This window comes from Aphelocoma coerulescens, chromosome 1 (assembly GCF_041296385.1).
Source record: "Aphelocoma coerulescens isolate FSJ_1873_10779 chromosome 1, UR_Acoe_1.0, whole genome shotgun sequence".
NCBI classification, from domain to species: Eukaryota; Metazoa; Chordata; class Aves; order Passeriformes; family Corvidae; genus Aphelocoma; species Aphelocoma coerulescens.
Genome location: NC_091013.1, coordinates 65,191,910 through 65,217,289, shown reverse-complemented (window position 1 = coordinate 65,217,289; position 25,380 = coordinate 65,191,910). Strand labels below are relative to the sequence as shown.

At 40.3% G+C, this 25,380-nt stretch overlaps 1 protein-coding gene across 1 annotated transcript in view; it reads right to left on the bottom strand.

Moving 5' to 3' along the window:
- The window catches only part of RB1 (RB transcriptional corepressor 1), a 71,147-nt gene extending 52,241 nt beyond the window's left edge, over positions 1-18,906 (bottom strand). Inside the window, exons 1-8 of the mRNA XM_069010678.1 lie at positions 18,713-18,906; positions 18,408-18,525; positions 8,444-8,556; positions 6,345-6,479; positions 5,431-5,469; positions 4,547-4,614; positions 2,899-3,009; positions 504-652 (exon numbers count right to left, since the gene is read on the bottom strand). Coding sequence (XP_068866779.1) covers positions 504-652; positions 2,899-3,009; positions 4,547-4,614; positions 5,431-5,469; positions 6,345-6,479; positions 8,444-8,556; positions 18,408-18,525; positions 18,713-18,801 — 822 coding nt within the window. The 5' untranslated portion in view covers positions 18,802-18,906. The remainder of the gene's footprint in view (positions 1-503; positions 653-2,898; positions 3,010-4,546; positions 4,615-5,430; positions 5,470-6,344; positions 6,480-8,443; positions 8,557-18,407; positions 18,526-18,712) is intronic.
- Positions 18,907-25,380: the final 6,474 nt, after the last annotated feature.

Sequence of the window (25,380 nt, the reverse complement as noted above, 5' to 3'; positions counted from 1 at the left end):
CTTTCCAGCCCTCTCATATTTCTGCTTCCATCATCCATCTGGATATTCAAAAATCAGTCCTTTCTACACAGAAATAGATTTAACAGCAAAGGAAAAGGCAAAGGGGGTCTTTTAAGATCTCCCACAGAAGCAATGTGCTTTTTGCATACATTTTCTCGTCATGGGATACAGCTGTGAAACCCCATCAGAGCAGCCCTGCATCCATATGCTACATGCTGTGATCAGCCTGTTACTTCATATTGTATTCTTCACAATTCAGTTACCCTGGCAAAATTATCACCCACATTAAAGGGCTTGTTTTGGGTGGTTTTGGTTTGTTTTTTAAACTACTGACTAGAGAAACTATAGAAGGTATTCTCTCTTCACTACAGAAGGTAACTACTTGACAGAAGAGTTAATGTGGCACAAATAATGACAATTTTAAAAAAGACCATTTAAATAAATACATATTCCAGATGGAGTCTAGCAGCAAGATCTATCAGACTTTAAAGTGCAGGCATTACCTCATCTAAATTACAATCATGCTCTTTACAAAGGATTTCAATAATTTTTGTATCAGTATCAAGCTGCTTTGCAGTACGGGAACTCCTGTTCTGGCCTCTTCTTGGAGTGCGAGCTGAACCATTTACAGTCACTGCAGACACAGAAGACTCTAGAAAGATATTCAGAACCATCACAAGGTTAGAGCCAGCTTAAGAAAGAGAAATTTAAGTTATTAAACCTAGAAGATTCTATTTCGTATATACTTTTTCAGGTCTTCTCCTGAAACACATTTTCTTTTTCACCCATTTAGCTAGGTGAGAAACCTTCATTACAGGAGATCTATATTAAAAAAAAGGTAATTTTTGAATTCCTCTATCAGTATTTGGACATTTTGTTTTTAAGAAGCTACTCTACACAGAATATAACAGCACTTTCTGCAAGTAGCTTTAAATGAGAATCGGTTTTGCAAAGCTAGGAAAGCCTTATCTTTTCACAGATGAGTTACTATTTTTTCTATTTTTACAGAAGTATAAAACAAGAAGCTGAAAGACAATAAATCAGTCCAGGACTTAAGTGCTGGTGGGAACCTGGAATATGGTCCTGGAGGGAATTCCTCCTTTCCCCAAATGCCCCCAGGCACACAAGCAGAAACAAACAAGTCCACCTTGAAGAAGATACCAAAAAACTTTAATACAGCAAGGTAAAAATATTTCATTTTGCTAAACTCAAAATAGATGGCCTCAGTGGCTGAAATATGCAAATTATATTAATAACATACATTAATATGATTAAATATTGTTGGTTTAGACCTGACACTGTAATCAGCACGCTGCTCTCACCTGTAACTTCATTTGCATTTGACAACCGTTCTGAGAAACTCTGACAAACCACACTGCAGGGGTGGTTGCATCTTAATCCCCTCAGCCTTATTCAGATCATAAACCTTGACATCATTTATTACAACACGAAGCCTCTTGGTCACGAGGGTTTGGACAATACATTGTGTTATTTTCTCAAAGAATGCAGAGCTCTTTGACAGTTCATACACAGCTTCACATTAGAAACCCAGTGCTTTGCACTTGGGACAGTGATACCCATCTCAGCAATGTAGTGTCAAGCGGCAGCATTTTTTTTTCAAGGTATGATGCACAGAACCAAACTGTTTCTAATAATGAGCTCCTATTCTGCACAGTTTCACTATGAAAAAATAAATCAGCATGAACAGAATTCAAAAACAGGTAGTTTCAATTCCGTGTTTTTTTAAAAGGATCTGCTTTTTAACAATGGAAATAAGGAGCAGCATGTATGTCTGTCCTACTAGGAAGGACAAATTTAAATTCAAAATAGTATTGGAGGAAAGCAGGCATCTGCTTGTGCTTAGCCCATCCTTTCCCACCCTTTATTCACCCTCACATTAGAATAAAAGCAAGGTTATTTGTTCTTACCTGCAACAAATAATCACTAGGTCAGATAAATATCCTCCAAAACATGGAATTTTAAGAATATAGTAGTTAATACCTTATCTATTCTATGACATTATAACCTAGGTGGATGTTTAGTTGCCAAAGAAAGAAATAAAGCAAAGAGATTTAGGCTAAATATACTAGGGTTGCATCTTAACCCAGCAGAGGATAAACTAATTAGTAAAGAAAAAAAGTGAGTCACATCCTGTGGCTCCAAATATTTCAGTATATTAATTCCACAGCTTGCGGAATAAAATTGTTAACTCAAATAAAATTCTGTCTTTGAAAGTTGCTATAAATATTTACTTTCTCTACCTTTCTAGTGAGGTTTTCCAAGTTTTAGGTATAAAAACTGAATGGATAAAAACTTACTGCTGAATAGAAGTTTCTATAGAGAAGACCCATTATATTTTTACTTAAAATAGTGACACTTCCAATAGCAAACAGGATATAATAAAAGCAAAGCTGTCTACATTTTACCTCTACTCTTGTATTTTGAGCTGTTATCCACTGTTTTATCCATTTGTTTTAAATATCTGTACAGTCCAGTATCTTGCACATTTCTGCTGTTGTGATGCTGTTACACATCCATGAAATAAGAGTCATAGCACCACATTTTCCTTTTGTAACTCAAGACAAACCTAAATAATAGTTCTCAGTTATAATCTACCCAGAACCTGAACTCTTTCACCAACTTAAACCTGCTGTTTTAACAAGTCCCTAAACAACTTGTATGGGCAGATGACATAGCAAAAATTATATTAAATATACTGCCACATTCAGGTAATTGAATTCAAACTCACTATTATCTAAATAGAACTAAAACAGAAAAAAAATGCATTTTAATAAGCTTAAGAAGCTTTATGATGCTAATTATGAATGTTAGCATGACTAATAGAAATTTAGTAAATTTACTTTCTACTTCAATGAACAAAAACCAAAAAATTCTTACTGTATGGTTCCTTGAGCATAGCAGGAGGTGACAGTTTGATAAAATAATCTAAGACACACAGCAACAACTGGAAAGAAATCACCAGGTCATCTTCCACTTGCAACACTTTACCTGCAAATATTTCAAAGGGTAAAGAAAACCTTTTTGAGATGTTTGACTTAATTTTAGCAGTAATTTTGAAAAATTGAAAAAAGCTTTGGAAGTTCATATAGAAAAACACTACCACTAGAATTCAGGAAGCATCATACGGGATGCCAGTGTTCTTTAAAGGCTATTGATTTTAAAACTCATGGCTCTTAAGTTCATGGCTTTGGAGATGGCATACATACAAATAAAATTACTGTGCACAAAATCTTGCCCTCAGTGCTCAGTCCTGATTTCTTTTTCTTTTTACTGTAAAGGAATAACCTCTTATTTCTGTGTAATTCCTCATTACTTTCTTTTTTTGTGGTCTTATGCAAGCTTTTTGAAAGCTGCTAAATACTCAGAAAGCAGGAGCTGCTAGTATACAGTGAAGAGAAATTCAAAACATGCTATCACACTGTATGCTCAGCCTGTCAAATGTATATGAAATTACTTCAAAGTCACACAAGTAATAGCATGAAGAGCACTTTTAGAGCTGCATTATTGCAGTTTTTCCCAAATTATGATTCATATGCCAAAGAAGATCTACAGGGCCATCCCATGACAGCGTGCATTGCCATGAAAAATTTAGCAAGTCGATAGTGATTTTGAACAGCTACAGATCATTACCTGTACTCTACTTACAAGTGCAATTTTTGTATTTATTTTCAATCAGAAGGAGAAAGCATCACCCAGGCTCTTCTGAAGCTCCAACTATTTTCTAGTAAATTCTAGCTTTCTTTGTTCTCAAGAAAAGGCAGGCTAAAAAAAACTTTAGTAGGTTTTGCTCTATGCTTATGCTTGGAGAATTCTAGTGACAAAGCTCCATGAAACTCAGCTGATCCAGGTCCGATTTTGATATCGGGGATGTGTACACTTCACTGATAACACACACCTGCAGTAAGCAGCACTTGAGATATATGATTCATTCCTGTTAGCAGGAGTACAATGAGACAGGAGCTCCATGAACTATTACAAATGTTTCCTCACTCAGCATTAACTGTAACTGATGCCTTTTAAAGATAGATTCATAACACTCAGAGGATGTGCTTTCAGGGACTTACTAAAATACCTTATTATTAAATTTGTTTTATAAAACTATGTATATTTATAATATATGTAAGTCCATTTAAAAAAATACGCCAGGTAATTATTTTTTAATAATTTTTAAACAATTTTTAAGGTAATTATCCATTATCAAAATGCTGTCAGACTACAAAGCACCTCAGAATAGACTTAAATACAGAATGGCACCCTTTAAAGTAAAAGAAAAAAAAATCATAGCAATTTTAGAAAGCTTAAATATATATGTTTACATACAGAAAGTAGTATCAGTGAAAAGAACAGCCAAACTGCATATAAAGAAATATCACTGAGTAGTTACAAAAGCCAGGCAACCAAAACATTCTAGGTCTGCAAAATACTTACTTGTAATAAGGATACTAGTCTCATGTTGGACATGTAAAACAAACAAAGTCACTTCAAACACATTCATCAAAATTAGTGTCTTTTAATCAAAACTCACCTTTTGCCAGCAAAAAAGTAATCCAGTAATTTTTTAGGACTAATACAGAGCTGAGTTCAGCAGAAATCCTGTAGGGAAGCAAAAATAATTTGCATTGATAGCTCTGTAATAATTTAAATGACAATGTTTGAAAACATGCTTCAGTCTATGGAACTATTTAACAACATGCAACATTTCCCATATTGTTAAGTTTACTAAAAATCTCATTCCATTCCCTTTGTAATTAGGACTACACGTTTGAAAAACCTAAGTCCTGGTAAAGCCATTCAAGAATCAGGAAATATCTGTAACATCCTCAGAAAAGAAAGTGAACGTAGACAATTCACTGAACTGCTATGAGCTGTTTTCTCTTGTGCCCTTGACTAATGCCCTATTCTCCAGCCACAGCATGAACTCAAGCTCATTCAGGAGTTGCTAAGGCATCTTTTAGTACACTCGTTTGTTGCTGTGATTAGGAAGCTCACTCTCCATCCACATATTCATTTCCACCATGCTGAGACATATGCCACTGGGTGGCAATACTTCGTGGAGGAGAGATAGAGGTATAAAAATATACTTATCTATAAATACAATATAATATATATACACTTTATATATACACTTCTATGTGTATATATATACACTATATATTTTTATAAAAATATACTTACATAATATATATAACACATATGTATAGCTCACATATATAGAGATATACAGATAGATACATAGGTAACATATATGATTTCTGCATCTCCCATAATCTCGTTGAAATTCAAAGTCCACACTAAATCTAAAGTCAACACATGACACTCTACAACTTAGGTCAGTCCTGAAGGGTTAAAAGATAAAATGCTATCACATTTTACATCTTGACAAACACAATTTAGGAAAATCAAACTTACTCACTACTAGGTTGTTCCAGATAAATAAGGCCACAAGTCCTACAAAATCAAAATAAATTCTTATTTGACTTCAGTGTAGTTAAAAAATACACCAGTTCACAAAACATTTTTCTAACTTCTTAAAAAAAAAAAAAAAAGCTGACTCAAAGAACAGATTAACAACAGATCAACTATGGCCCTGGCAAGCCTGAAATAATGTTGTTTGCATATTTATGTCAAAGCTTAGACAGCAAAACAATTTTAACTTGGTATAATAAAATTACTCTCTTCCAGAAAGACATGATTTGTACATAGTTACTCAGTGTTCTGTACAATACAGCAAAGTGTGCTGCAGCTGCACAAAACACTCTATAAAAGGGCATTTAAAAATCTTTAGTATTTCTTCAGTGTTACTGAAAGCCTTGTGGCGTAATGTTGCTTCCCAATTATTCTAAGTACATATCATTTCAAGAAAAAAATTCAGTTTATGGAAAAATTAACTAGGATAGATATGCCTTCATTCTATAAAGTACCAAAGGGTGATCTCCTACTGCTGTCAAAGGTTATTTAAAAGATATTTGAGAGTCTTTTGTGATTTGGAAGGCAAAATGTTAAATAAAAAAAAAAACCATTAGATAGTAAACCAATCCTCTTTATATCTGTAAAAAGCCTAAAGTGAGTAGCAATAACTTGTCATGCTAGTCTTACTACTGTTTGTACTGCAACAAGGGGATTGTTTAACAAAGCATTGTGATAGTTACAGAGTAAAATGTAAGAGGTGTTTATTTAATGCATGTAAACAGCTCAATTTCACTGTTCTGCAAATATTACCATGCACAGTTTAAATGGGCTCCTATAATACACAGTTTGAAAAATTAAAATACTTAAATGTTGACAGACAAAAATCAATTGCAAAATGAAAAAACACACGCTACCTTTCAAACTTATGGTATAGTGCAAATAATACATCATATTTCTTTTTCAGCCTTGATACAGTGCTATCAACTTTAGTGCTTACAGTATCCATGTTAACATCCACCTCTTTCAGAAACTGAAAAAATGTGCATACACTGAAAAACGAAAAAAAAAATACATTATCATAATTCGTGAAAACAAATATTCTGAAACAGCTCTTTAAAAAGAGAAAATAAAAACACATCTATATGAAAACCCATTGCCTTACTTCACTAGACTCCAGCACGTTTTTACTATTATTACCAGTGACTGAAACCTTGCCTTGGGAAATGTTACTTGTTTACCTTGAGCCCCACCTATACGTTTCCAGACACAGGAATACTGTTCAGCCTGGCAGCAGAGGTATCTCACGATACAGGCTCTACTACAGAAGGAATATTTTCTTGCCTAGCACAGATATTATCTCTGGAAGTCAGAACTTGCTAACTAGACACACCTTTGTTCTTGCTCTGCTGGTAATACCACAAATATCCAACACACACCTCTCAGCTCTCCTGTTCTACTACAGAAACGCTCCTACTACTCTAAGAACATGAACCTTGGCTCCATCCATGTTAAAGAAAGACCTAGGAATGAGAACTGAGATGAATGCATTGAATTATATGGAATTTCAAGTCTTTCAACAGGTATCGGGGCAAGGAGATCTCCAACCTTTGGAAATATTATTACACGTGGGATCAAAGCTCTCCCTACTCATCCATGTAATATTATGGCCATCAAGGAAGCATTTTGTTATGTTCATAACTAAAATGAGCAGATTGCTAAAAATTAAAAAGGAGGAAGCTATCAAATATATTCAACTATTTCAACTGTATCAAATATATTTTGATCCTTTATCATAATATTCTGAGAGACTTTTTGATCTTTGTCAGATTAAAGAAACAAGATACAAAACCAGTCAGAAGCTCATATAAGAACTCTTATCATGGAATAAAAGATCTTTCCAATATATCTGAAGGCTCTAGAGGATAAGATGACTAGCAGAAAGCTCTGCCAGTTTGACCTTACAGCTGACAAAAAGCCCAGGGCTAACAGGCAATTGAGTATTGCTAAAAACCACAATCAGCAGAGTAACAGCTTACTCTTTGAAACCCTAAGGAAAAAAGTCTCTCAGTTTTCAGCACAAGTTGGTCTGTGGAACTTGGGTGGAACACACTGAATGTCGCTGCACAAATGCAATTGGCTTTCAGCCACACGGTTCCAAGGCAGTCAACACTGAAGAGATTAAGTCAAAACATTGGACTTGACCCTGCTCTGGGAGATGATGCAAGGTAGAAGAGGGCATGGAGAAGTCTAATCATAACAGATGACTTCAAGGAAAAGGATATTCTGGCCCAAGGTTATTGCCAGGACTTAGCCTCCTGCCCTAGAGCATCGAGAGGCTCTGCTCCTGCGTATGCTTTCCACACACGGCACAGTTACTAGGCAGATGGCACTGGAATTCTTTCCCTTAGCTGAATCTAACACAAGCTATGCCTAGTGCTTTTTCCACCTAAATTTACCTTAAAAGCAGATACTATAATCTTAATTTCTGTATTATGAACTTAGTTAATATACAATATAACAGTAATACTCCCCTAGCAGAAAGTATGTATGAAAGCACAAAGTTTAGACTGGCATTAAAATGTTTGAGAAGAGCAGCATGCTGGCAAACTGTTTGAAGAGTAATATTTTTTTTCCCTACTTCTTGATTTAGCCTAAGCCTAATGCTGGGAAAAAGGTTTTATGGAAATTCTTCATAGAGGGAAAGAAAAATATTTTAAGTGCAATTTGCACCAACCTAAACTGATGAATACTTTAGGGAGAGCAAGAACAAACTGTGTTACAACCGAAGCCAGCCATAGATGAATCAAACAGGTATCATTGTTCCCTCAACTAAAATATAATAGCAAGACTTCTAGTTTACCAATATACTCAGAATTTTGGTAAGTAATTTTCATTTTAAAATCAACTAATCTGATATGCACAAAGATTCACTATGCTTTAAAGACAGTCTCTTTATAAAAATGTTGGTGAGTTAATTGTTGAAATCTAAATTCACACACTTAAACTCACTTACCTTATGTTAATACTTTTCAAAAGCTCAGTGAAAGTAAATGTCACTTCATCCAGATCAATTGCTACAATAAAGATACATACTCCCCATGTTTCCTTTTTCTTTTTGTTACAAGCCTTTCAGAAAAAAAGAGAGGAAACAGTCTTTATTATTCAATAAAAATGGGTAATACATGGAAAGCATTAATTAGTCCAAACATGATTAGAAATGGTTAAACAAAACATCCTCAAACAAACATATGACTATGATAGCCAATTATTTGATAATGGGAAACCATTCCAGGTTTTACAACACAGGTGAAAGACCAAGCACTTCAACTCTTACTCCTACAGAACATGATCAGTTTTACCCATACAATTCAGCAAAACTCTGAAATACAAGCTTTAGTTCCATGGAGCATTTATGAAAAGCAGAAGTCATGATTCCTTTTTTTTTTCCCCTAAATTACCATATTTGACCATAAAAAGACACTGAAGGTTAAAGAATAAGAAGCCAAGCCATAAAAAAATAATTAAAACCTTTACAGTGACAGGCAATAAACACTCCTAAGCGATTTCAGTTGTGTCAACCACTCATCACTGCTGGAGCACAAACCCATCTCTGCTTCGTAAAGCATGACAGTAACAGGCACTTCCAGCCATTTTCCTACCATACCTCTACATTTAAGGTCTGCCTTCTGCTACTTAGAAGGTACAAGTTATAACCAATCATCCTTCATCAAAAGAAGCCAACCCACAATGACAGACATGGCATCCACATAGAGTAGAACTCCTGATGATGGTTCACAAGCCACTCACTTGGAGCCAGACAGGCAACACTTAAGATTTCAACACCCTTCCACCAAAACAGCATCACAGTGGAAAACCTCTGGAGAACAGTGATTTGCAGAAGCACAGAAAAAAACCCCTTACGCAGGTAGCTTTGAAAACAAAGCTATTTTGAAGACAGAACAAGGTATGGGTGCAGCCCTGCAAGCCTCTAGAAACAGCAAACTTGTAAAACACTTTTCAGACATCCAGCATCCTTGTGAATAAAACTCCAACACCACCCAGGCCCACAGCAAAGGAGCAGGATCTGAGCGCACGTCTCGGCAGCTCTAGGTCGGACATGACATCTCTTGGAGGACAGAGGTGAAACGGAGCACCAGGAGCAAGTGAATGGAAACACTGAATTCCTGCTCTTCTACACTGCTTTGCTTTAGCCCACTCCCTAGCCCACTTTTTTATCCTTTCCCTGATCACTCCACCTAGCTGCCTCCTAGACAACACCAATGCAAGTTGCAGGGGCCTGTTAACTCTAGAAAATGCTCCCCAAAGGCAACAGGACCTAGCTCACTCCACCTTATGTGGTCTTCCAAAACCACGCCGAAATCCTCTGCACCACTCATGTCCTTGCTTAGTCAGCAGTAACCATGACCAATAACCTGCTGTGCCCATAAATGATACAATTTCACTCATATTGCCAACAATTTTTTTTTTTTTGGCAATTGTTCTGTGGTATTTATACATCAGGGAAGACTGACTGGGGGCCTTCTCCAAAGAACAAAAAGTTTCACTGGCTTGTGCAACTGTTAAGAGTTATAGAACAAGCTTCAAGGAAAAAGTAATCAGCCACCCTCAACAACATAGTAACTGACAATCATTTTAGTCATTACTTTCTTCCTGCATTCCCCTTTGAGTGTTTCCACAAATCATGACTCCTTGCACAAGAGAAAATAATTTTGAAATAAGCTATTAACAGACTGAGATGCATTTGTTGATACTTAAAGGGATGTAAAAAATGGTGAAGGTTAATGCTAGCTAGTGAACTACCAAGAAGGATGACTACACACAGACTGAGCATACACCTGACCTTGTTTAATAAATAAGTTCCTTTCACTCCATGCTCCTGCAAACTCAGACCAGGATGTTGTCCTGTAAATACAACACCTTGTAGGGCAGGAAGACTGAGTGCTACCAAGTGGTGAAATTGTTCCTGGTTTGTTGCCTATCCAAACAAACCTAGCTTTCCTGGGCAGCCCAGCTCAACTCTGGCAGCATGAATGCTAGAAGGCTATAGCAATGGTTTACTCAATAGGAGAGAGGTCTGGTTTTCCAAGAACGACCTTTAAACTCCTTGTCCAGTATGGTTTGGGATAACAATTCATTTGTTCCTACTACTAACAAGAAGGCAGTCTCAGAGGCAGCCTAGCAATCCATGAGTTCCAAACCATTACAGTGAGTCAAACTTCAGTATCAGGACTACTCCCACACCCATTGCTGATGGTCAGGATGCTTTGGACACCTTCTCCTCAACACAACATCTTGGATGACTCCTGGCCTAACAAGAAAAATTACCCACAACCCAAGATAAATAGATTATGGGTTGGGCTTTTTTTCTAGTAGCAAAGGTGAGCAGCACCTGAGCATGCCTGCCTTACAACACAGCTGAAGGAAGAAGGAGAGAAAAACATGAAAGACCACTGGACTGGGACTATCCCACCAGCTACTGCTGGTTAAAACAACCAAAGACACAGGTAAACAGCAGTTTTCTCAGAAAATAAGGTATCTGCCATAGCCATGCATGAAGATTTGAGTGATTTTAATCCATAAATATTGTCATGGTTTAACCCCAGCTAGCAACTAGGTACCACACAGCTGCTTGTTCACTTCCCATCCCTGCAGCGGGGAGGAGAATCAAAAACCAACTGTCATGGGTTGACAAAAGAACAGTTTAATAACTGGAACAAAATAAAATGCAACAATAATGACAACAACATTAGTAATAATTGCAAGGGAAATGAAAGATAGAGAGAGGCATAAAACCCAATAGAAACAAGTGATGCTCAATACATTTGCTCACCACAGGCTGACCAATGCCCAGCCCATCCCTGAGCAGCAATCAGCAACTCCCAGCAAAACTCCAAGAATTTATCTACTGGGCATGACATTCTGTGGAATACCCCCCGGCCAGTTCAGGATGCCTGTCCTGGCCATGCTCCCTCCAGATCTTTGTCCGCATGTCCACTGGCAGAGCACGGGAACCTAAAAAGTCCTTGACTTAGAGCAAGCAGTATTTAGCAACAACTAAAACACCAGCGTTACCAACATTCTCATACTAAATCCAAAACTAATCCAGCACTATACCAGCTACTGGGAACAAAATCAGCTTTATTCCAGCTGAAACCAGAACAAATACAAACATCATGGGGCAGAAGGAGGGGAGAAGGGATAAGGAGATAACTTCCTGGCAAGTCACGCTCATAAGTACTCCCCTCTTCACACCCCTTCCCTCCTCAAGTTCACTTCTTTCCTACACGAATGAGTTAAAGTTGCCTGCTGAACAAAAACATGGCAGCATCACTCCTTCCAACTATTTTGCTTTGTTCACAGCCAAAGCAGATGATTCATCTCAGATGGACTTGAGTGCATAGGAATGAAATGAAGAAAAATTCATAGCCAGAAATTAATTTCTGAGGGTTTTCTTCTTCACCAGTCTGACTCAAGATCTTTGTTGATACAGCATCACTGCAGAAAATGGGCAAGACAACAGCTCAACATCTGCTGTTGGCTGTCCTTCAGTTTCAGTAAGATGACTTCCAGTGACCTTAATTCAACTGATAATGAAGCAAAGCCTACCTACCAATCACTAGCCCTAAGATTAATTAACACCTAGTAGTCTACATAGATTTCTTTCTCTTTTTCTCATCTTTTATTTAGGATTCAGAGGAACCAATACTATAACTTCGGGCAATGTAGATCAGTTCTGTTGAATAGCTTTCTGTGGGAAAAAAATCTAAAACTCTTACAAAAGCTTTCAAAATATTTCTCATTCTGGACCTACCATTGCTTTTATTTGATCTGGTTTTTACCAGATGACTAGTTTACTTAAATCTAGTGAAAACAACCTGGGAGGAGTCACTGGCTTAAAATGCTCATCCAGCACTAACTATTGTGAAATGGGATCCTTGCTTCTTTCTTTCCAGATGTAGCTGCAAGGTGTTAAAGGCACTAACAGAAATAACTTCTGTTCTCTGCCTCAAGAGATTCTCCAGTGCTCAAGCAGTCCCAAGGAGGAAATGGCCACAGGAAGTCTCAGCTCCAGTATGCAGCTAGAGATGTTTACTCTTCTGCCAACACTGATAACGATTTTGATGACAGCCTACAAAAGTGATCCAGAAATAGAAACTTCAAATGATGCTGCATAAAAGAAGGTCAATGGAAATGTACATGAGAAACATGCAAAGACAGATGGATGCTTGAATCAAATGGGATATACGATGTCTCACTGTAAATACCAAGCACCTGATTTTTGAACAGAAAGATGTGGAACCTGGCTTACTAAAATCTCAGTTACTACATTCCAATCAATACAGAGAACTAGCTTGATGGTACAAGAAACATTCACAGACATTAATTAGAGAGAGAGTCCAAAGGAGGCTATGGAGATGATCAGAGGGCTGGAGAGAGTTGGGGTTGTTCAGCCTGGAGCAGAGGAGGCTTCAGGGAGATCTTACAGCACCTTCCAGTACCTAAAGGGAGCTCTAAGAGAGCTGGAGAGGGACTTTTCACAAGGGCACAAAGAGATAGGACAAGGGGAGATGGCTTCAAACTGAAAGTGAGCAGGTTTAGATAAGATATTAGGAAGAAATTCTTTTCCTTACTGTGAGGGTGGTGAGACACCAGCACAGGTTGCCCAGAGATGCTGTGGATGCCCCATCCCTGACAGTGTTCAAGACCAAGTTGGATGGGACCCTGAGCAACCTGGTCTAGTGGAAGGCGTCCCTGCCCATGGCAGGTGGTTGGAATGGGAAGACCTTTAAAGGTCCATTCCAACCCAAACCATTCTAACTTTACATGTTTATGATTACAGTGGGTGGAAGATGACTGCAGAATAGACTCAAGAAGCTCTCACATTAGAAAACTGTTCAGAATAAAAACCTGAAGGAAAAATATCCCAGGGGAAGAAAAAAAGCTGATAGTGACCAATTTACCCCCTGTCTACATATAAGAAGTTCTGTGTAAAGACAATTAGATCCTCCATTTTTCAGCAATACCAGTTTTAAATTTTCTATTGAACATTGTCTGGGATGGAAGATTATTATTAGTTCTCAATGGATGAGATCAAATTCAAATATAATACCAGCTAAAAGTAATGAAGTAAATGGAAAGTTTTGAAGTGGTGAAAATAGTTCATCTGATATGCAAAGTTCCTATTATACTTTTACATGTAGCAAGACTGGAAGGGCCATCAATCTTTCCCCAAGATAGGCAGAAGATGTGTAAAAAAAGAAACTCTATACCAGTTGCCTGAGCTTTTAAAGTGCAAGGGCACATACAAGCAACGCATCTGCTGCTAAGATACTGAATATCATCAGCAAGAGGCCGTGGCAATGATTTGTTTGTTTTGGGACTTTCAGTAGCTCTTTGTTTTTTAATGACAGAGGATCCTAAAATAGCTGTAATTTTGCTCATCCATCCAAAGCTTCAATGGATTCATGTTCAGATCAGCTGCAGTTCTATAAATTAGAGACAAAGTCTAGACAGAAAATACTTTATTACCTCATATGTGTTTCATGCTTTTGCCAAAAGCAAGAGGCCTCTCTGTCTTTTAACATGAGGATGAGATGGCTTACCAATGTTCTCCTTTTAGTAAGAAACCACAACTAAAAGGACCTGATTTAATTTAAATGTGAAATTTTAGGGACTGGGGACACTTGGCCTGCTGAACATGAGCACTTTGGTCTATACAGACCAACCTTCCATATTTAAGTCGTCATTATTTCATTCCTCAACTTAAGCTACAGTTTACCTTGTATGTTTTCTTCACTAAGCAGATCAACTCCTGCATACCAGTGTAAGTCACCAATTGGAGAGAATTTCAGGATGTAAGATAAGTAATTAGAAACAAGAAAAACCACCTAAAACATCTTCAGATGCTAGAGACTTTCTGAGGGAAAAGAAAAGGCAGCAATAATACATTCTCATGGGGTAGAGAATTGGCTGGTACAGAATTTTACACCACAGGCTTGAATTGTAACAGAAACAAATTAGTACAGTACTTGGGGGAAAAAATACAAGGGCAAAGAAAGCTACACTAGGAAAAACTAACTATGCAGACTGCAGATCTTTCACCATGACAGTTTTTTAATAGCGGGTTAGACAAATACTTGATAAAAATGGTTCAGGAATTCCTGAGTCTGAACAGCTGAGCTGCAGCAGGAGAACAGTGAGCCATGTCTCCCTAACAGGGCTATGAACAGCCAACAAAAAATGGAGCTCCAAACCCCTGCACCACATACTACAGCCAACTAAGCTGATGAGCTTGAAGCATACCAGACCCTGTGTCTTAAGGTCCTTGGCAGACTCCAATTTCTATCAATTTCTTAAACCACTTCAGTTTTCTTTGGAGAAGTTTGGTTCCAATTTAGTCACCATGTCATCTGTTCCTCACACAGGTTCTTTCCAATATATTCAGCAACAATTCGCTCAAGCTTTTTTTCCTGCTTGTATCACCCCATATTCTCCTTCAGATTCTCATGTTGTTGTTCTCTACCAAAACAAACAGTAGCAGAATATAACAAATGCCCTGAGCTTTTTCATAGCAGTATTAGTATGGCTTCCTGGACTACTTCTAATATCTCTTACACCAACAATCACATGCTGCTCACCAAAGAACATCAGTAATTCCACTAAATCTATTCACTCCATCTAGAATTTACAGGCACTATTGGTTCATAATACGGATTTCAGGAGAGCTACAAAAAATTAAGAGTACAAGAGAAGCAAGCACCAGAGTCAACTGTTAAGCCAAAAACAATCAGTGTGTAAGAGTGTTGAAATTAAGACAATAAAACTACAACTCTAAAACATTCTGTTTACCTAGGCAGCTTGGTTTGGTAAAGAAGAGAAATGACAGAGAGAAAAAAAACATTTGTATGACACTAATGCAAAAGCTCTCTTTACAGTAAGCTTGCGTGGGAATTCACCAAATATCAAAAGAATTTAAAAAGAAAACCTTTTCCTGATCACACATCAGACACCTTCCTTCATCCCATATACCAAGAGCACTGGCTCAATACAACATCTCTGGAGCCACAGTTTGGGGTTCTGTCTAAGAGACTTTGAGTTACCATTTTGTTGTAGAAGAGTGACATTAAACTCTAGCTATCACAGAGGAAATCTTTAATGTTCTCCCACTACGAAGGGAAACACCACCATATTTAACAGATGGCTTTAGTGCTTTTTAACAGTCCCTCTCTGAAGATCCAGTTTTTACAACTACAGGTCAGCCACATTTTCCATAAAAACTGTGTTACCATCTCTCTCTTGTCACCCTTCTCCTCCTCCACACCTCTCAAAGAGGTTCAGCTGTTCCAAGGACTCAAGGCCCAGCTGCAATAGGGTGCAGCTGTATATCCTTGACTCACACGCTGCGGAAACAGATAACTTGAGAGCACTGCAAGGAAAGCTACAGTGCACAGAAAGAACATGCAAGATAAGAAAGCTGACATTTCAGAGAGAAGTATCATCACTAGTAGCTCAAATGCTCAAAAGAAAACATACCAGTGTGGAAAGGTGACATCCTGAAGGAAAAAAAGCAGTGGCTCCAGTGGGCATTGGCTTTAATTCCATGGAGTAGCAGATAAGTTCTCCCCTCCTGGCTGATGCCTGCCTAGCCAGTAAAGTGTCTCACTGAAGCACAGGCACATTTAGGCCGATCGGTCACTACATTCTAGCAATTTTTTTGAATGTGCCTTCCAAAAATAATTGCTTTATACTTTTAGGCCACATGCACCTGGCTTGCAGAGTCTCTGTACATGCACCCTAAGTGACTCCAAAAGGACAGTACTACAAGATGTTTCCACTTCAAGTCACTAAATATTCATTGAGCAAGGATATAGCAGATGATCAGACTACATCCAAACCCACATTTCAACCCTGAATATCTGCCAGTTACCACAGTACCTAAAGTCTGGGCCACGCTGCTTCCTAGTTAGCACTATGAGTGCCCTTCACATCGTCAGAGATTAGGCAGACACAATTCTAATATCAACCACAAAGAACAAGGCCAGTGAGCCAAGAAAGGTAAGGTTTCAGGTCTTCGTATTTTGTAAGTGGCTTGAGAGGGGGATTCTTAGATGCTACCTCTATTTCCATCAGTGGCCTGATGATTTAAGCTTCCTCAAGTCAAACCAACTACACAGTTAAACAGAAATGTTCTGGTAAGTATTTGTCTCAACTGGTGGCCTGGTGTTTCCCTTTCTGCTTCAGAACAGAAAGCTACTAGACAACAGCTTCTGTTCCAGCTCAGAACTGAACAGGTTAGTACTGAATCTCACTGAATAAAACATATGCAGCTGGTGCTTGCAGGACAAACCCTGGGACAGTCCCTCCACCATAATGCCTTCACCAGAGGGAGAAAAAGAGCAGCCTCCTCCTGAATCCCTGCAACTTGAACTAGAGAGTCACCCTGAGAAGCCAAGCTCACCATGATAACAGTTTGATTTGGGAAAAGAAGCAGCAATTAACCAGGCTGTAATTCACTTGACTTCAGAGTCAGGTGAAACCTGCTCTCAGCTAGAAGTAGCACTCCAGTACCTTCCAGGTCCCCATGGAGGCACACACTTGCCAGCTTACTTATTTCAATACCCTGCAAATACATCTGTAAGTTTGAGGAAAAGGTCTTGGATTGAAACACAGTACAATGTGGATTTTTTTTCCTGTTAATTGAAAGGCTCTCAGCAATCAGTTTTAATAGCAAGACAACAGATATTAGCTATATATAATAATGAAGGTCTGGTTCTGAATAGGTAAAGGAGGCAATCCTCCAATGCCAAAAGGTTTCAAACACTGCGTATCTTACCTGGCCACTGCTAAGTAATGATTAGTGAAAACAAAACTTTACCTGTAAATGAAATTTGCAGGATTATACTGAAACCTGCCTTGGTTTTTTTTCAGTCAAGGGAACTGAGTAGTCCTGTTTTCATTGATATAAGAGAACTCAACTATGCTTTTAGGGAAATGCTTCCCATGAACATCCATGACCAAAAATTGTATCTGTTACTGAAAGAGCTGTGCAGTCTCCTTCCCATGCTATTATAACACTGTGATGTGAATGCATCAAGAGCTGGTATTTCCACACTGCAGTTTAAAAAACACAGATAACAAACTATTAGTAGTGACAGCATAGGTGTGGTAAGTCAGCTCAAGTTGCAGAAGGCCAAGCAGAAGTCACAACATGTAGAACAATGCAAGTCCACACAGTGGGAATAATACCCTAGCTAAGTATTACAGAACTACATCTGGACTCTATAACAAAGCTTCTGCCATGACTTAGTTCTGTTATAGCTGTTCTCTGAGTCAGCTTGTTGACACAGCAGTCATACTGAGAAGATGAAAAAGTAAAAATCAAGAAAGGGCCTAACATTTTATTAATCTGTTTACACATGCCCAATGACTAACTTTGAACGGAAATGCCTCAATGATAAGCACACGTTAACATTATGCAATAGAAAAGAAAGGTTTAACATACAGACATTCTTGTCTCTGCAATAGTCTTGTCTGTACCCTCTTCATGGCCTCATAAAAGAGGCAGAGGGAAAAAATACACAGAAACACAGAATGAGACAACCTGTATAAAGCTGACTACGACATATGTGAAACTACTTGCACTTCGAAGAATTAACTGAGCGCATGGTGCTGTTTTCTACTGTCACTTGTTAGTAATCTAAAAGGATTCCTGAGCACGTACCTTTATCGCAAAACATTAACAAAAAAGGGCACTCTACAGAAGCCAGTTTACAGAGACGTGAGCATGGCAACACCCCACTTCAGTCTGCTTTCACTTCGAAAAGCTAAGTCACAGTATGTGAACTTTGGCTGTGGGACCCTCGGCGGCCGCTGCCGCAAAGTTACAGCTCAATATCTGAGCAGTAGCACAGGACAGCCACTACTGCGGAGCGATGCTACGAGCAGTAGCTACTCACTAGAGCTCCATCCGCTGCCGACAAGTTCTCATACGTCTTCCACGCTTTCTCCCTCACGCTGTCCGACACCTTCAGCGCATCACAGAGCACGACGAAGTCCGCTTCGCCGACCTCGAGCCTAGGAAAAGCACCACACATCGCCAGCGAGGACACCGAACCGCGAGGCGACCAGGGAACCCACGCCACCCGCTGCCGGAGCCGCCCCGGGGTGACACCGCCCCACAGCCCGGAGCCCCGGGCGCGGAGAGCCCCGACGCGGCCGGCCCGCCCGCCCCCAGCCCGCTCCCGGCCCGGGCGGCGCTTACCGGGGGGCGGCGGGCGGCCCGGAGCCGCCGTCGGGGCTGTGGCGCTGGGTCCTGGCGGCGCCCGCCCTGCGCGGGGGCTTGGGCGGCATGGCGGGAGCGGCTGCCGGGAGCGCCCGCCGCGGGCGGCACTGACCAGGGGCCGCCGGCTCCCGCTCCCGGCCCCCGCCCGCCGCCCGAACCGCGGGAAAACGGCGTCACCGCCACCGCTCCGTCACTTCCGCGCCGGCGGCCGCGCCCCCGCTCCGCCTGTCGGCCCCGGACACGGGGCGGGACCGAGCGGCAGCGGCGGCGCGGCCTCAGAGACCCGCCCGGCCCTCGGCCGCCACACGGACGGCAGCGCATCCGTGCCGTGCGTGACGCTTCAGGTACTCAGCAAGCCCCGGCAGCCGATACAGCTTTTCCGTGAGACGGGAAGAAACGCAGAGCTGTGTGTAAGGATAACTGTGCAGGTGCAGAGCAGGGCAGGAATTGCAGACCCTTTAGGACCGCTGGTTCAACCAGACCAAGTGCTGGGTCCTGCACTTCGGCCACAACAGCCCCTGCAGCGCTACAGGCGGGGGGAAGAGTGGCTGGAAAGTGGCCCACGGGAAAAGGACCTGGGGGTGCTGGTCAACAGCAGCTGAACGTGAGCCAGAGTGTGCCCAGGTGGCCAATGGCATCCTGGCCTGTATCAGCAATAGTGTGGCCAGCAGGACCAGGGCAAGGATTGTCCCCTTGTGTCAGCACTGGTGGAGTTACATCTCAAGTCCTGTGTCCAGTTCCTCACTACAAGAAAGTCCAAAGAAGGGCAGCAGAGCTCAGAAGGGCCTGGAGCACAAGTCCTGGGAGGAGCGGCTGAGGGAGCTGGGGGTGTTTAACCTGGGAAAAGGAGGCTTGGGACACCTTACTGCTCTCTGCAACTACCTGAGCAAAGGCTGTAGTGAGACTGCTGTAAAAACTCTGGATTTAAGAAAACCCCCCAAAAAATCGTCATGAGCATTAATATGTTATACTATTAAAATTCACTGGTATCTTTACATTTGTACATTTTAGTAATTTGTTCAGGCTTTTCCTTTATATTCATTAACTTTAAACAGGAGAAAAGTGTCTGGCTTTCTGCTTTATGATTAGAATTAAACCAATTACAGAAAAGTGAATACAGAACAAATCAAAGTATGTAAACTCCAAATTAAATGTTTGAGTTGTAGACTGTAGTGGGATTTAGACATTCCTTATTATGATTCTAGTAAAACTGGCAGTAACTTTACCCTGCTTCTAAGCACATTTAAATACTTCTTGTATTCAGATGATACCAGATGCTGTGGAAGGTTTCGAGTTTAGGACAGTCTGTCATCTACAGTTGAACCACAGACAAGTAGAGAGACCTACCAGCTTGGAAAAGTAAGCTAAACCCCTAAACCACAGCTGAGTCCATTGCCTTCTCCTCACAACTGGCTTTAAGAGCACAAAAGAATTTAAAACAAGAGCAAAGCATCTCAGAAAACTTGGTCATAGCCAGTGGAGACCATGCCAGCTGTCAGCAAGAAGGAAACACACCCTCCTGGGTGGCTTCCCTCGCAGCTGCTTTAACATACTGTTAGAGCCAGGCCCTGGATTGTCCAGATGGCAGGCAAAGAATTTGTTTCATGGCCCTCTGTGCACTGCTCCCTTTAAAGAGTTCACAAACCAGCTTCAGTGTAAATACTAAGTTTTTTTAATTGTTAGTGCACCAAGCGCCTTCTCAAGTCAAATTTTATGCACTTTTTCATCAAGCAAGGCTCTTAGGGCTCCCCTTCATAAACAGGTAAAACCAAAATATAATCTCAGCATGCTTCAGGTTACAGCTGGAGGGAGACGAAGGGAGGTAGCAGATGAATCAAGCAACAATAACCTTTAATCATCCATCCCAAAGCCTTGGCTATAGTAACTACATCTAAACTGCAGTAGGAAGAGTTAACATGTGTGTATGTACTTCCAAAGAAAGGCACATCCTTGTGTAAAACCATATTTAAATTGCTGCACTTTTTTTCCCCTTCTCCTTTTTTAGAAGTACTGATTTGAATGTTTTAATCCTGTATAAATGAAGCCTTTAGACTTTTCAAATAAATTACAAAGGAAAGAAAAAATCAGCTCCTACTGGGGGAAAAAAAAAAGAAACAAAGGAAACACTGCAAGGTCAAATAAAGTATTAATGATAATTTTCACATCTGACCTGACAAAATCTTTATTCTAAACATCTTGTTACAACTGCTTTTAGAGTATAGGTCATAGACATATGGGAAACATTGTCCAGTCATGCAGTCCTGACTCATTGTTTCCAGCTGCTACCCAACCTTAGGTAATTTTATTATCCTAATTTTTTCACTTAAAACTGTTGCTATAGTTTCATGGTAATTGCCGGTGGGAATAAAAGCTGTGATTTCAATTATAGTAAAATCAGTTTTCCTGAAGTTGCATGACTGAAATGTATGCATTTAAAAATCCACTAAGTTGGGAACTTCTGGATATTAGTCCGAATACTAATTATTGGCAGAATTTTTGCTTGAATAAAGCCCCTGGGCTGTAAAAGTCACAGATTATAGAGATGTCTGCCTGAATCACACCCATTTCCCTGCCTGTAACAGGCAGAATTAACCAGTGAGGGGGCATAGCCTCTCCTGCCAGCCTTTTCTGTGCATTCACATTCCTTGCAGAGTGTAGTGGCCCCCAGCCCCTGCCATCAGTGTCACCTGGAGCCCAGCTGTCCCTCTCAAGCCCCAGCACAAGTGCTAACAGGAGCAAGGAGGTGACAGACCTGCAGGCCAGCTTTTCTCCAGCTGCTGCCCTACAGGCCCCAGGCCTTAAGAAGAACCTTGCTGGAGAAACACCTGGTGCAGCAGACAGACACAAGTGACAGTCTGGCTGCAGGAGGGCCTCAGGGACACTCAGGCCATGGCTTGAACAGGCCCTTTCCACGCCACAGCATCACCTCCCCTGGTAACGCTGTGATTGCATTGGCATCAGCTCTGCCTTTGAACCTGGAAAGGGTTTACTGGGGTGATGGTGTGAAGGTGACTGGTTGTGCCCCTTGGTGGTGGTGAGCCTGACCTCAGTGTCATTGTTTCCTACAGAAATACACAGCCTGGAATATGAAGAATAAAAACCATTTCTGTGAGTTAATATTTTTACAGTGATGTAAATTCCATAGGGACCATAACAAACCTCAACCCATTTCTCTTTAAGCCGAGAGGTATTTGTCAGATGTTGCCTCTTCTAACAGATCAAAGCCTCTCTCTATACATAGACATTATTAATAAAAAGAATATTTTTCACTCCACAGTTATACACATCTGTGGCTCGCTCTTCTCAGAGCACTACACAGGGCACTGCTGGACTCTCAATACTGCAGTGATGAGTTTAAGGCAGGAATCTCTATCAATAAAGCATTTGACCAAACTGCCAGTGGGATCTGAAAGGACACCACGACTTGTCACTGAATGGGGAAATGGCTGCACGTAAATTATGCCTATGTGCAGAACCTCAACCTTTCGTACATACTTCTAGTTCTTTTGCTTGGACATCAGAGAGATTTTGCATTGATAAAAGTTTTTAGACTTGAGTGTCACTTTTTTCTCTTTCTGCTCAGATAGTGATATTTATCTATTTATAGAAGAATCATAACTACTTCCACATTTCTTGTTCTCTGTGAGAATGGCTGTCAGAGCTGTGTCTGATCTGCACTAGTGCTGAGAACCAGGGCACTCAAAAATAAAATCTCTGACTGATTCAATTTATCAAATTAAGCCCTAGTGACAGTGCAATTACATCAGAAAAAAATCATCATTCCCGGTACAGCTTTCCTTGCTTACGAAGGTTTCTGGACATCAGTATAAATCATGCCCTTGCATGCACAGCTGCATCACACCCTGTGCTTTGTCACACAGGTACCACCCTGTGTCCCTGGCAGGCAAGGCACTTCAAACCCTGGGTACATTCTGCTCCACGAGGGTGCAGGGCATTCTGCGTCCCCTCTGCAGGGCAGTTCATTTCAGCTGGTACTGCCAGCTGGTAATGAAATAAAGATCAGCCAGCAAACCACAGCCCTCTTGTTGCTTGCAATTAGACAGCCACATCAATGACCCCTTCCTTCCTGTCCTTCTCAGTCCCAAGTTCTTCCTCTCACCACATGAGAAAATGCGCTCTGGCACAGGCAACACCCTGTCCTGCTGCTGGCCATCTCCCCAGCAAGGATGTTTCCCATGTCTCCACTTCCAGGATTTCCTAAGCCACAAGAAGCAAAATGCACTCTCCTGGAAGTAGTTCTTAGGAATCAATCTTAACCAACAACCTGAAAACCAACTGAAAATCAGCAACCTCAGCCCTTAGTGAGTGAGCACAGGCATTTCTCTGAACTAAACCAACCTGTAATTTTGTTTCTTTTTGTTAAGAGTGGGTCTAAGAGAAAGACATTTTTACTAAACCATGGCAGTGAAATAGCCTAATTAGTGAAAACATTTGTGTATAGCATTCCAGACAAACGCCTGTGACAACAGCACTATAGGCTCTTCTATGTTGCTTCTTCTGTAGCAATAAAATCTCCTCCTACCAACCACTAGAACAAGCCATGTCAGTGAGAGTGCAGCTCTGCTGATGTCTCTAAACCACAAGCTTTTGCTAACGCTGATGTGTCAAATCTCCATCCTCCCACCCAACCCCTATGAACAAAAGCACGTACGCACCTTGACAGGCATCAGGTAACCAAACTCCTGCATTTTCAGTCTTGCAGGCCCAAAGGATTTTCTGCATGCCAAAACTTGCCCTGTGCCTCTTTACTAAAACTGAAAGACTTTAGCTGGAGGAGGGAGGCCTTGGAGCTTTTATTGCACTATGCAAGCCCAGATCACAATCACATTGACTGGTCACAACAACTTTACATGCGCAAAGACCAGCTGAACATCAGAGGCTGCTTGGGATGCATAAGAGAGTAATACAGCCCCCTCCACCACCTAAACATGGTGGCACAGGATAGTGATTTTGTTGCTTCAGTAACTAAGTATGCCTCAGCATTAGGACTGATTTTGTTTCTTATGAGGAGTTTTAGAACTATTTGCAAAGATAATTATCCAATGAGGTCATTTCTATACTAACCCTTTTCTGGAATTCACTGGGCTAGAAATGTGGTTTCTTCAGTGCAGCACAGCTATCTTTGTTTATTAGCCTCTTAACTATTATTATACTGGTACTTATTATACTTTTGTTATTTAAAAAGGAAAAAAGCCCACGCATCTCCAAGAGCTAGTTCTTTCCATGGATTTGTGTCCCATGCCTTCATCGACTTGGTCTGAGGGCAGTTCCAACATGAGCTTTCACTGCACTCCAGGTGTTTTAGGTTGTCTTCCTACACAAACTGCCTGGCATTTAATAAGACACAAGCACACGATGGGAGCTTCTTCTCAGTGCACACGAGTTTCTCCCTCCTTCCCCATGCTTATTTTCATACTACTGAGTGAAGGAAATTTCCTTCCAACAGGCACAAAAGCTATTAGGGACATGGGCATACAGCATGATCACAGAAATCTCCCGTCTGTAAGAACAAATCTATTTCTCCCCCTGCTCCACCACCCCTTCAGCAGCCTCATTTGCTGGTGTCTCCGTTAAAGGGCACATCACAGATCACCGAGTTTGGCCACTGAGTTTTATTTTGAAAACAAGTTAAAGACCATTCGAAGCTTGCTTACAAATTAACAGGTTTTATGTTTAACTTAGGGAAAATAGGAACAGAACACTCATGAAAAGGTAGGAAACATCCTTAAAAGTACTTCAGCGTGAATCTTGCGTCATACAGGGCTCCAAAGAACGCACCAGCAAACTTCTGCTGACATACACTTGACCTTTGTTGCAAGCACACAATTGCAACATCCTGAATGTCTGTAGCTAAACGTTTTCCCAGAAGGTTTTCCAGCTTGCTTGCACATATACTGAAGTGCAGCTATGTAAATATAATTCATACATGAGTATCTAGCCTGTATGCATATGAGGCCTTATTTGATGTTCATGATTACCATGCACCATCAAAAATGGATTTAAAAAGTCCAGCTTTGGAATACAGCATACTTTTCATTTTACATATGATACTTACACCAGGTTTAATCTGTAAATTAAGCTACATGCAGATGAAGAAAAAAAAAGTATTGTGTATTTAGAAAACTTCCTTTAAAACAAATTATTTTATCTCAATCCAAACATTCACAATAGCAGGAAGCTGGATCATAGCATGTTTACAATTGTATAATAGTTCCAAAACCAGTAAGCATCCTACCACTGTGTTAAGAAAAGATCCTTTAGAAGATGAAAAATAAGATTAGTACAAAGCCTCTTGACCAAATTAACCTAAGACAAATGATTTGGACACCTATGGTGCATATTATTTAAAAATATGCAGGTTGGTTTTATTTTTCAAATATGCAATTATTCTATAAACATTCCTACTTTTCTGATGAATCAATGCTCAAAATTTGGCCAGAAGACAAGTCAGTTCCCATGTCATGGAAGCTCTCAAGTGGATCTGGGGGGAGATTTTCCAGCCTTGTTTTTTCAATGTTTTTTTTTTTTCTGTCCTATATTTTTTCTTGCAAACAGCAAACTACTATGATACATCTTATTCTGCTCTCTCCCCTACAAAAGTTGGCTTTACAAAGATGCAAATCATA